The sequence below is a fragment of the Sphaerulina musiva genome (genome assembly GCF_000320565.1).
Source record: "Sphaerulina musiva SO2202 unplaced genomic scaffold SEPMUscaffold_4, whole genome shotgun sequence".
Lineage (NCBI taxonomy): Eukaryota > Fungi > Ascomycota > Dothideomycetes > Mycosphaerellales > Mycosphaerellaceae > Sphaerulina > Sphaerulina musiva.
In genome coordinates, this window is record NW_016017386.1 from 1,085,349 (window position 1) to 1,096,868 (window position 11,520).

Here is an 11,520-nt window from a genome sequence, read left to right on the forward strand (position 1 = left end):
TACACTGGGACAACGGGCCTATGGTCTGAATATGATGGCACATAGCGAAGCATATTGAACAAGACTGTGAATGTAGATGAAGGCGGAAGTTGACCAGACAACTGTTAAGATGATCCCCGGGTAAGGGGGGCAATATTCATGAAGCTCAGATCCGAAGACGCGCCGCCCCGAGGGTCGAATGTGGAGAAAGATGGTCGCAAAAGGCGGGGATACATGTTGGTTAGGAGGGACTTCGGCTAACCGACAAGCCCACGCACGACATCACGATACCTCTTTGGAGTAATTGAAGCCTTGAAGGCCAAGCATCGAGGTAAGGAAGAGCACGGCGAGTCTCGCTATTCATACTCTACAAACTACATAACCTACTCACTACTGTCCCTCGACCGAGCCGGCTTCCCCTGCTATCTTACTGTCCCCGTCAATAATCTCGACATTCCTAGAAGGTACCTTACCTACCTACTACCTAGGTAAAGGTTGAATTCAAAAGCACATATACCCATCAGCCTTCCCATATACCCGACCTCCCTTGAGAGCACACCCGAGACCAGCTTACATCACTAACAATTCGTGCGGCCTCGAACAATCGCCCGCCTACCTCCTACGTTCAGCGCAACAGTGTCGTCCACGCCATTCCATCATGCCTTTCCAATCTCCCTCATGGGTGCCGGCATTGCCAGAGATCCCCGATTCCATTTCGGTGGAGCGCTTCATGTTTGACGAGAACTATGGCCGATTTCCACTGGGCTACTCGAAGCCGCCCTTCGTCTGCGCCCTCAGTGGCAAGTCGTACCCTGCGCTAGAAGTGAAAGAGCGTGTCGATTACCTCGCTCGAGCATTGTGTAAAGAGTTTGGCTTCAAACCGAACGAAGGGTCAGAATGGGATAAGGTCATTGCCTGCTTCAGTCTAAATACCGTCGACTACCTCACCCTGGCCTGGGCTGTACACCGAATAGGAGGAGTCTTGACTGCTGTCAATGCAGCATACAACGCGCGCGAGCTGGAGTACCAGATGAAGGACTCTGGAGCCAAGGCCATCTTCACATGCTTGCCGCTTCTTCAGACGGCCAAGGATGGGGTCCAGAAGTCGAAGATTCCGAACGACAGGATATATCTCTTGCCTGTGCCAGATGCGATCACTGGAGGGGCGAAGAATCCTGGACACAAGACGATTGAAGACCTCATTCAAGCAGGCAAGAGGCTCGATAGAATTACACCCACCGATGAGAGTTGGTCCAAGGGACATGCCAAGGAACGATGTGCGTTCCTATGTTACAGTAGTGGTACATCGGGCTTGCCCAAAGGAGTCATGATCTCGCACTATAATGTCATCGCCAACACGATTCAGATGAATACCCACGACAAGCTCGATCGAGAGGCGATGAAAAAGCAGACGGAAGACACCCATTACACCGAGAACTGCCTTGGTCTGCTGCCCATGTCTCATATCTACGGGTTGATTGTCATCTGCCACGTGGGAATCTGGAGGGGTGACGGCGTGGTGGTACTACCCAAGTACGACTTCAAGTGGTTGCTCACGGCAATACAAGAACACAAGATCCGCATGTTGTACCTCGTGCCTCCCATGATCATTCACATGACCAAGGCCAAGGACACATTGAAACAATTTGATCTGTCGAGCGTGCGTGCGTGCTTCACCGGCGCGGCTCCTCTCGGAAAGGAAACTGCGGACGATCTGGCTCAGATTTACCCCGACTGGAAGATTTGTCAAGGATATGGCCTCACCGAGACATCCACGGTAGTATGTGCCACCACCACCTCCGACATCTGGCTCGGTAGCTGTGGATCGCTTCTTCCCGGCATTACAGCGCGACTCGTGACGGTCGAAGGCAATGAGATTACGGGACACGACCAACCTGGCGAGCTTTGGGTGAAATCTCCCGCGGTCGTACTTGGATATCTGAACAAGCCACAAGCCAACAAAGAGACCTTCATCGACGAGCCCGATGGAAGATATATGCGCACGGGAGACGAAGCCGTCATTTCCAAATCCCCCTCCGGCCACGAACACGTCTTCATTGTCGATCGCATCAAGGAACTCATCAAAGTCAAAGGCCATCAAGTCGCCCCTGCGGAATTGGAAGCACATCTCCTCACTCATCCTTCGGTCAATGACTGTGTAGTGATTGGCATCCCCTCCGATCGCGAAGGCGAAGTTCCCAAGGCGTTTGTGGTCAAGCATCCCGGTGAGAAGGCAGATGATGCGACGTTGCGGAAATCCATCACCAAGTACGTCGAGGATCACAAGACCAGGTACAAGTGGCTCGCAGGCGGGCTGGAATTTATCGATGTGGTGCCCAAGTCGCCTTCGGGAAAAATTCTTCGGCGCTTGATGCGAGATCAGGAACGGGCGAAGATGAAGAAGGAAGGTGCGAAGCTGTGAGCGTGTCTTTCTCGCGTCCTCCGTCCATCTTGAGGAGAGGGGGAAAGCAACATGTGTAGCAAGCAATCCTGTCGTGAGTTTATTGTGTAAGGTATTGTCATTATTACCGCGTCTGGATTCGCGCTTGTTTGTCTTTCCATCCAGATATTCGAGCGATATGTATGTAATCTCCTGTAAAGAAAATACCTTGTGCAAAGAAATATCTAGACTCTCTCTCTCTCTCTCTCTCTCTCTCTCTCTCTCTCTCTCTGTAGATCTCGTCCTCTTTTTCTTTCTCTCCAACCATGCACTTACTGTTTGATCGATCGATCGATCGATCGAATTGCACGCACTCGCCAATAAGTGAGGTAAGGTACATGTCGTACAGTACATCCATATCTCGTATAGATATATCCTTTCAATACAGGTACAAGAGAAAAGAAAAAGAAAAGATCCTATCGTAGTTGTAAGAAGAAGAAGAAGAAGGAGCATCGCAGTATCGAATCAAAAAAGAAAAAAACAGAACCTCGCTGATTAAAATAGTATATAAGGTAGATATATATATTACAAGTCTTTGTTTTCGATACTATATACCTACATGTACTATATCTACAATATTAGGAAAAAATATTGTATATATATATATATACGTTTACAGTTATAAGATATCTGGTAGGATAAGGTCCTATAGATTCAAGTCAAGTCAGATAAGGTAAGGGATTCTTTGCTATTGCTATTGCGATATAAGATTTCTTCTTTTTCTAATGATTATTCTGCAAGACCGTTGGTGCCTTGAGTAGTTGTTATAGGAAAGGGGAGAGAGTGTGTGTGAGAGAGAGGGTGTGTGTGTGTGTGCAACGTACATAGGCGAAATGAAAGCCAGCCGGAGATGGGGAGATGGTATACCTAGGTATAGTATGCAATCTACAGTCCTACTCATATATCATCAAGCCGTTCCCGTGCCTTCTCCAAGTCAAGTCCTCCTATAGAGCCTTTTTCTTTCTTCTTTTCCGAAGAAGAAGACGAAAATGAAGAAGAAGCGGCATCGTGTTTTTCCGTTTATTAATTCCCATTCCAATATATATTTGATTACATCGCACACAGACAACTCTTTCCTGTCGCATAGGCCCCAAGGGGACGCGTAAAGGTACCCATACCGTATGCATGGTACTGGTAAAGAGAAAGTTGTAACCTCTCCCACAAATAGTTTCTTTCGTGTTCGGAGAAAGGACTGGAATCGTGCTTGGTATTACACAAAGTCACAACCTACCATACGGATCCTTGTAGCCCATGAATGAAGATGGGTTGGCTCGTGAAGTCGGCAGACTGCGGCCGAGAGGCCGAATGGGCAGGATAAGACGAAAGAGGACGAAGAAGACGAAGAGAAGGAAGAAGAACAAGACGGAAGAATGGAAGAAGGAAGAACAAGGCTCTGATTCATCCGGACGCTTGAACAGGATAGGAAAGCACATGAGAAAAGAGTCAGTCGTATTCGTGGTATTAGGACACCTTTGGACACCCTACCTCATTGTCTCGCCTTGATTAGTCGTGCAACGTGTCGGTTGTCTATGTGAGCGCCTGACTCGGTGTGCTTCTCAACTTCTCATTTGCTCTCACTTCCGCACCATGACACACAGACACACACAAACGTTAGTAGCAATAAACGAAGGCTTGACTCGTCATCATTGCGCGCGAGACCACATGTGCGATATGATGGTGACCAACCTGAAATGAATAATAATAATAATACTAATCATGGCTTGCCCTCATGGCTTGCCCTGTTTTGTTCTTCGCCTGCGTGAAAACCGCCACCACCACCACCACCACAACCAGCACCACCACCGCTGGACCACATTCCTTTGAAGTAGCGATATATACACTAATTATTAATAACTTCCAGCGGTGGTCGACAATCCTATAGCAATCGATATGGCTGAATTTCCAAGTGCACCCGATCAGACCATCTCTCCGGTGACGCCAACGAGTGTGAAGAGGAAGACGTGGAGATATGCCCCAGAGGACGCGGCCAAATTATTAGTGATGCGCCCAGAGAAGCCACGCCAGGATTCAGCAATTGGCCTTTGCGGTGGTCAGATTCCATCACCGATCGCCGCACTCAGCAAGGACCACAGATGGTCAACTATCTCCGAGCCGGAAGAGAGTCAACACAGCTCGCGGATTTCGACTGCGAGTGCGGACCAGCAAGACTCGCACATCTTGAAAGGAAGTCACGACGACGAAAATCATCACGAGTTCGAGAGCCACACCGATAGTTCTACCACGAGCTCCTGCCGCAAGGATGTACCAATGCCCGTCGATGTCACTAGCCTGTTCACGGTGCATCCCGACGACCTGGATTTTGACTTCGACCAATTCGATTTTCCAACTGGGCCGAGATTATCGAGGCCGTTCTTCATGCCAACCCCAGTACTCAACAAGAAGCGGGGATCAGCGTTGATCAGTCGACGTTCGGTGGCATCAGTCGAGCTCAGCCTCAAGACTCGAAGGAGAACGCAGGACTCCGATACTCTGTCACCAACCTGCCTTTCACCAGGCGAGCTGCAGCGCCTGTACGTAGAATGTATACCACAGCGCTCGTCATTCCGCGGAGACCAAGCACAGCCCGCGATGCCGGCCATCATACTACCGACGACGCCAGTCGATAAGTTGCATCCACATCAGCACAAGTCTGGCTTACCACACAGTCCCCAGCAGGGCAAGGACCGCGTTCCGTCCATACTGCGGCAGGATTCAAAGTCTAGCTTGCAGCATCAGTGTTCCAACTTGAGCATGGGCCAAGCTGGTCTTGCGGAACGTGTAGACGATGCCAATCAGATGTTGGCCGAGTCGAAAGAAAGGTTGTATCGTGCCAAGAAGGATCTCTACATCAGAGAAGAGCATTGTCGCGAGATCGAGGTCCGCGCAACAAACATGAAGTATGGCATGGAAGAAGCAATGCGAAAGTATACCGCCACGTCCAAGGAGCTCACGAGCCTCAAAACTTTCAAATGGGAATGCTCGTTGTCGATACCAGCTCAAGTCCTGTCCATGCGTCAGCGTAAGATTCACGGTGAGTTGAAGATACAGATTCGGGATCTCGAAAGAAATCTCAACGCTACCATGGGCGACCTGCGCTCCAAGGAGAGGAAGTGGAAAGAAGCTCAAATCGCACTGGCCACATGCACTCAAGATCTTGAGAAGCAGAAGTCGATCGTGGATGACAAGAGCGAAAAGATGCGGATAGCCGGGGAGGCCAAGACGCGCTTGACCGAGATGCTCGAGAGGGCTAAGCAGGAACAATCAAGTCGGCAAGAGCAGAGCGTGCGCGAAGAAGGAGCAGTTGCGCCGCAGGATACGAATGATCCCGAAGCGGAGCTGGTCGCAGTAAACAAGAAGGCACATCGATTGAGCCAACATCTCATCAGCGAGGTCGAAGCGGAGTGCGAGGAAAGTCGGTCGAAGATCCAGCGCATGAAGCGCGCCAGTGTCACGCCTGATAGCATCCTGCAGGAAGAGCTCATGATGGCCAAACGTGAGCTCCGCGAGCGGGAGGAGTTGCTGGGTGTTGTAAAGCGCACAAATGCAGATCTTGCACGAAAGATTGCCGACATGGAGCACAAGCTCGGCGGACGAAAGCACTGGAGTGGCAGCGGAGCGCTGAGCTGAGTGTGTAGGTGGTAGGCGAAGTCAGAAAGAAGCCGACCACGGGAATGGAAAGGCCTGGCAGGCATGGTCCCTCGGCCGACTAATCGGACTCCACAAGCAGTACTCTTGCAGACATCATACCTTACCTTACCTGTTAGTATCGTAGGGGCCAGGCCCTTTGCCTTATACAGTAGTCGCCTGTTATTTCGTATGTAGACGTCGATCATTCTATCGGCTCCGGCAAAAGCCATCACAACCGAAGCTCTCTCGGCTCTGCCGACCCTGCAGAATGTGCCATTGGATTGGCGATTAGGCGGTGTCAGTGAACACGTTCGCAGACCCATCCTGTGCATGTCGTGTCGTCTTGTGCGATGCTCGCGCACCCTCGACGTGTTCATTCGCCCAAGTGGCCCAATGGGCGCCAGCCGGGCACAGGTTTGAAATCGCGCAGCGACATGCCAGCCCAGCCTTGTGCATGTCTGCTTCGATGCTCGGGAGTCAGCACGAGTCGGAGCTGAGGTGGCTCAGTAGGTACATGTAGTGGTCTAGCTCGGCTGAACCTGAGGTACCTATTCCTGATGATTGACTTCTGGTACAGCTCGCTGGATCCTGGAATGGCCATAATCTATCGGTACCTTGGCCTTGACTGGGGCTGAGAGATGTCCGAGCAGAGCCCCTTTCGCTGCTCCAGCATCGTCAGCGTCAGAGTCAGCGTGGGCGTGGGCATCAGCACATGAAAGTCAGCGCGCCACGTGGACGCGACGCGACCAGGTGCTCTTGCCGTGGCCAGCTCATTCCAGCGGTCAGTCCGTCAGTGTTGAGGCGGTTGAGCAGGCAGGCGTGCATGGTTGATGGTTCCTGGCCAAGTGGATCCAGTGGAGTCGGCAGGTACAGTTGATTGTATGTATAATGTACCTTACTGTGGGTGATGTTGATATCCATGATTGCCGTGCCGATGAGCAGAAGCTGCCCGAGCACGTGATATCAGGCAGCAACCACTCTATGGACGGCCGACAGTATCCTCGGCAACACATGATAATCACATGATATCGACAAGTCGGCAGTCAGCAGGCAGCGGACAGCGAGCAGTGGGCAGTTGCCAGTCGTGACGAGAAGAAGCAGAGTCAGAGAATTCAGGTTCGGGGCGTGCAGGGAAGGTGTGCCAGCGGAATCTGGGATCCTCAGGAACCCGTGCCGGGGAAGGCGCGGCTCCTGCTGCACATCCCTGCTCTGACATACAGTAGTCTACTGTTCCCGGGCCTGACCTGAGTCTCATGCTGAGTTGGCAGACGCGTCCATGGGCTGCCACTGCCACTACCACTCGCACTCGCACTCCCACTCCCACTCGCACTCCCACCACCATCACCACCAACACCCGCTGCGCCGCCCTCCACCACCTTCATGACAGCGGCCCCTCGCCCGCCGTGCCATGTCTTCGCCGCCCATTGCGATCGACGAGTTCTCTGTCTCGCCGCCAGTCGCAGCCTCAACACTCTCAGCACCCAAATCACCGCCGCTAGCCTTTGCGCCAACCTCCAACGACGCTCTAGCACCACGAAGCGTCCTGCCTCATACAGGTGACGGTGGTCTGCCGTCGACGACTTCCAACATGGGCCGCCTGAGTCTCTCAGAAAGCCCGTTTGCGTTGCAGGCCATCATCGACAAACAGTCGGAGGCGCTCAGGCAGTTGCACAAAGGCTTCAATGCAGAACGAGAGTCGTGGGACCTGGAGCGACAACGCTTCTTCGAGCGCATACATAGTCTGGAGCAGCTACTGAGGAATGGCGAGCATCATAGGTGAGCTGCGCGCTTGACGTAGTGCTGCCCCGCGACAGTGCCTGACAGTTCGTGTAGTCCGGCGAAGTCGCCAGTCCTTACGCCTCCCGGTGCCAGTGAGCTCCATTCGCCGCAACCACGATCGATGCATCCAACGATGAGCCTACCTACCATCGTAGAAGACGAAAATATCCAGCCACTTGCTGCACGAAGAGAAGGTGCTCCTCACTCCATAATGCTACCACGTGAAGTCAACTCGCTTGGAGATGAACCACACGACAGAACCACCTCTGCAGTCTCTTTCATGAATGCGGAAGGGCTGCGAGTCGAGGAAATTCCAAATCCGCCACGCTCGGCCGGCCTGTCTCCGCCTCCCCCAGTGAACCGTATGCTTGCAGGACACACGCCGATCAAGGCACCGAGAAGGCCCACGCCACCACCAGAGCGCAGTCTGTCTATGGATGGCATTGAGGACACGCCCACCCGTTACAACACCCAAGTCAACGCATATTACTTGACATTGAGTGACGAAGAAGAAGATGTGCCATTGAAGGGTCCTCTGAATATGCCGGAATTGCCGCATAATCCTGGTGAGAGCAATTTCACACTAGAAGCTTTCGCTCAGCGGCTCCAAGAAATACACGACAATCCCACTGAAGAGAAGAGCAAGCCATTGGTCTATGCGAAGCCCAGCCCTGGGCTGGCCTCACCCGCGGATCGATCAAACACGACCATGAGCCCTTCACAGCGACACAGGATCCTTCAAGATCCACTATCCCCCGCAAATACTCGTGCTTTGGACTCGCATGCAATTCAGTCTCCGGACTCGAATCTTGGCTCGACTCTCAGTCCTTCCATGTCGAACACAAAATCGCCAGACTTGGCAGGCGCACTCTCTCCCCAAGAACAGCACGAGGCCAAGATCCATCAAGAATTCCAAGAGGGCGGAATTCGGCTCAAGAAGAAAACTTCGACCAACTTTGGAGCTCCTTTCGGCTCCATGGCGGCATTTCCCATGCGAAAATTGTCGTAGGAAAAGACATCATCTACTGACCAAATACAAGGAGGCAGTCGCGCAGTTTGCCGACGATCCCGATCCATTCGTTACAATTTACTACTTGTTATGGAGAGACGCTTCCTAGTGAAGACTTCCTAGTGAAGGCAAAAGGCGCAATCGGGGCACAGAGAGACAGCATAGATCAAGGCGCAGATTGGAAAGCGGCGGGACCGCGAAAGGAAAGATACCCTCACAGGCCAGAGAGCCTTGCGTTTACTTGATAGATAGAATGAAGCGGCACTACAAGCGCTCAGGAAAAAGCAGCAAAACGATAGTGCCGAAGAGTGCCTGACTGACTGTACAGAAACTTTCAGATACAGCTCGAATGAATGTGCGCCCTCCTTATCACTTCCTAAAGGGAAGAGGAATGCACTTTGACAGCTTCCCGCTCCTTGCTTCACCTCCACTCCTTGCCCGCCACCATCCTATATGCAGGAGGGGGCATTCGTGACTGATGTTTCAAATGTTCAGCTGAGCGACACCACCTTGTCGACAGGACGACATATAGTACTGCAGTCCTGCACTCTTTTCGACATCTTGTTTGCAGATTCGGGCTGGACCACTCACCTCTCTCCATCTCCCTCTGGTCACGTTCGCCTCACAGACTAGGAAGCAAGCAGGCAGGCAAGCAAAACCAAAAAAATGCGTCTCTCAACGACCACAACAAGAACAAGAATCTTAGCCCTTCCTCTTCTTCTCTTTCTTCTTCTCGTGGTGGCGGTGGCGGTAACAAACGCAACGCCCCTTCCACCATCACCATCACCACCACCTTCGGATTTCAGTGAAATTGAAGCTCGATGGGCGGTGGGACAGACAGAGGTAAGTACATGTTACATGTTACATGTAGTTCGTTTTACAGAACAACAACAACAGAGAATCAGAACGACAAGAGCAGCAGAGAAATACACATACACACACATACACACACATATACACAGCTCTCCCACCCTCTCCGTCTTTTCATCATCCTCACATCAACCAACCAACCCACTTGCCTTAGTAGCATGTACTATGTACCATGTACCTAAATCTCTCTGACCGCTATCGCAGCAAGAAATCCACTCCGGCCAGAGTCTTCGAGAGAGTAAAACTCCCGCATGGCCTGTTACTCGTCTCGCTGGAAGAAGAAGAGGAGGAGAAGAAGCTTCGGGGTTTGCGACGGCGATGGATTCTCGGAGTTTGGCTGGTGCTGAGAAGACGAGGAGGAGATGGTTGAGCAGGAGCGGGAGCAGGAGGGGGCAAGAAGAAGGTGGTGTTGGGGTTGCGAGAGATGATGATGTTTCGGTGTTGAGGCCGAGGAAGGAAATGAGGTATTATTTTACGGGGAAGAGTGGATGATGAGGGGAGGAGAGGGGAAGAGGAGGAGGCAAGGAAAAGTGATTGCAAAGATGAAGAGTCGCGCCACATGTGCGTAAATGATGGATGATAAATGATCTACACGAGAAGAGTAAATGAGTAATGATCCAGACAGACCGTGGTTTCTCGCGTTTGTTGGAACAGTGTTGCATCGATGGGTAAAAATAAGAAGAAGAAAGAAAAAGAAGAAAACGATTCGAATGTCGCGCGCTAACTCCTCCGTGACCCTAGGTAGGACAACTTTCTTTTAGCATGTGCTGCTGAGTACAAAAAAAAGCAAAGACCCCGAGCATGTGATTTCTGCCGCACTCACCCCATGAACGCCTTAAAAGCAGGCTCATCAATTCAATCGATTGGTACAAAAACAGAACCCCATCAAGTGCATTCAGACAGTCCAGCATGATAGTCACCCCGACTAGCCTTCTCCGCCCTCGAGAAGATGCCGCGCAAAGATTCCAGCTGCTTGTTCACATGTGAAATCTCCGCGAGACGTCGCGACAGAAGAGCTCCACGCTCCTCGTCCAATTGCGAAATCTCGTCCATGCGTTTCTTGTTGGCGCTCATCTGCGCATAGTTCTTGTCCAGTTGACTCTGTAGTGCTTGGAGCTTCTCAAAGTTCTCCGGGAGACTGCTATTGGTGGTGCTGGTGGAGCTGTGTGGCGAAGAAGGGGAGCGCTCCATCCGGTCGTGATTGGAGGAGTAGCTTTCGCTGGTGGCTTTGCTGTTCACGCTGAGCTCCGAGTCGCGCTATCAGAAAAGGTATTGTCAGGTGTCAGGGGAGCAATTTTCTTTTCTTTTCTTTTGTTGTCGTTGTCGTTGTTGTTGTATGTTTACAGTAGAAACAAAGAAAAACAAAGAATACAAAAACGAAACAATGCAAGAACGCTTACACGAAGGATTCCAAGTTCTCCATTTCGTCTCCTCTGCGCGCGGGCAAGCCATGCTGCCGTGGCGGTCATTGCGGAGATCGGGGACAGGTTGCTGCCCCGTCGTCGACGCTCTTCACAAGCGCACAGCCAGATGTGGCGGTCGAGTCGGCCTACGCTGCATTTCGCAGCGGCAGCAAGGGAAGAACCAAGATTCCAGAGTCGTCTGGCAGGCGCGGAAAGCTGGCAAGTGCAGATATGGCAGGACAGCGAGAGAGGTATAAGAGAGGAGATATAGTTATATCGGGTCCCCGAGAGTGCGCGGCCGCTGGCTGGAGCAAGTTTTTCCCCTTGGTCTTCCAGCACCTTTCTCCGCTAGGTGCTCTTCGTGTGTCCGATGTGAGGAAAGCAAAGATGCCTGTTATTTCCGAAAAGTCAAA

At 51.8% G+C, this 11,520-nt stretch overlaps 4 protein-coding genes across 4 annotated transcripts; 3 read left to right on the forward strand and 1 right to left on the reverse strand.

Annotated features, from left to right (window-relative positions):
• Positions 1-421: 421 nt before the first annotated feature.
• SEPMUDRAFT_148724 (phenylacetyl-CoA ligase) lies at positions 422-2,598 on the forward strand. The gene has a single exon (XM_016905107.1). It carries the CDS (start codon positions 638-640, stop codon positions 2,399-2,401), a length of 1,764 nt encoding a protein of 587 aa, XP_016761549.1. The 5' UTR covers positions 422-637; the 3' UTR covers positions 2,402-2,598.
• Positions 2,599-4,309: 1,711 nt separating this feature from the next.
• On the forward strand, positions 4,310-6,046 carry SEPMUDRAFT_116469 (uncharacterized protein; the record flags this gene model as incomplete). Its single annotated transcript, XM_016901262.1, has 1 exon — positions 4,310-6,046. One exon carries the CDS (start codon positions 4,310-4,312, stop codon positions 6,044-6,046), a length of 1,737 nt encoding a protein of 578 aa, XP_016761550.1.
• Positions 6,047-7,447: 1,401 nt separating this feature from the next.
• On the forward strand, positions 7,448-9,227 carry SEPMUDRAFT_84250 (uncharacterized protein). The gene is made up of 2 exons (XM_016910348.1): positions 7,448-7,822; positions 7,880-9,227. Exons 1-2 carry the CDS (start codon positions 7,455-7,457, stop codon positions 8,832-8,834), a joined length of 1,323 nt encoding a protein of 440 aa, XP_016761551.1. The 5' UTR covers positions 7,448-7,454; the 3' UTR covers positions 8,835-9,227.
• A 1,362-nt stretch (positions 9,228-10,589) lies between these two features.
• Positions 10,590-11,173, reverse strand: SEPMUDRAFT_42878 (uncharacterized protein; the record flags this gene model as incomplete). The annotated part of the gene is made up of 2 exons (XM_016908876.1): positions 10,590-10,961; positions 11,105-11,173. The coding sequence occupies 2 exons, from the start codon at positions 11,171-11,173 to the stop codon at positions 10,590-10,592; spliced, it is 441 nt and encodes a 146-aa protein (XP_016761552.1).
• Between the last annotated feature and the right edge of the window lie 347 nt (positions 11,174-11,520).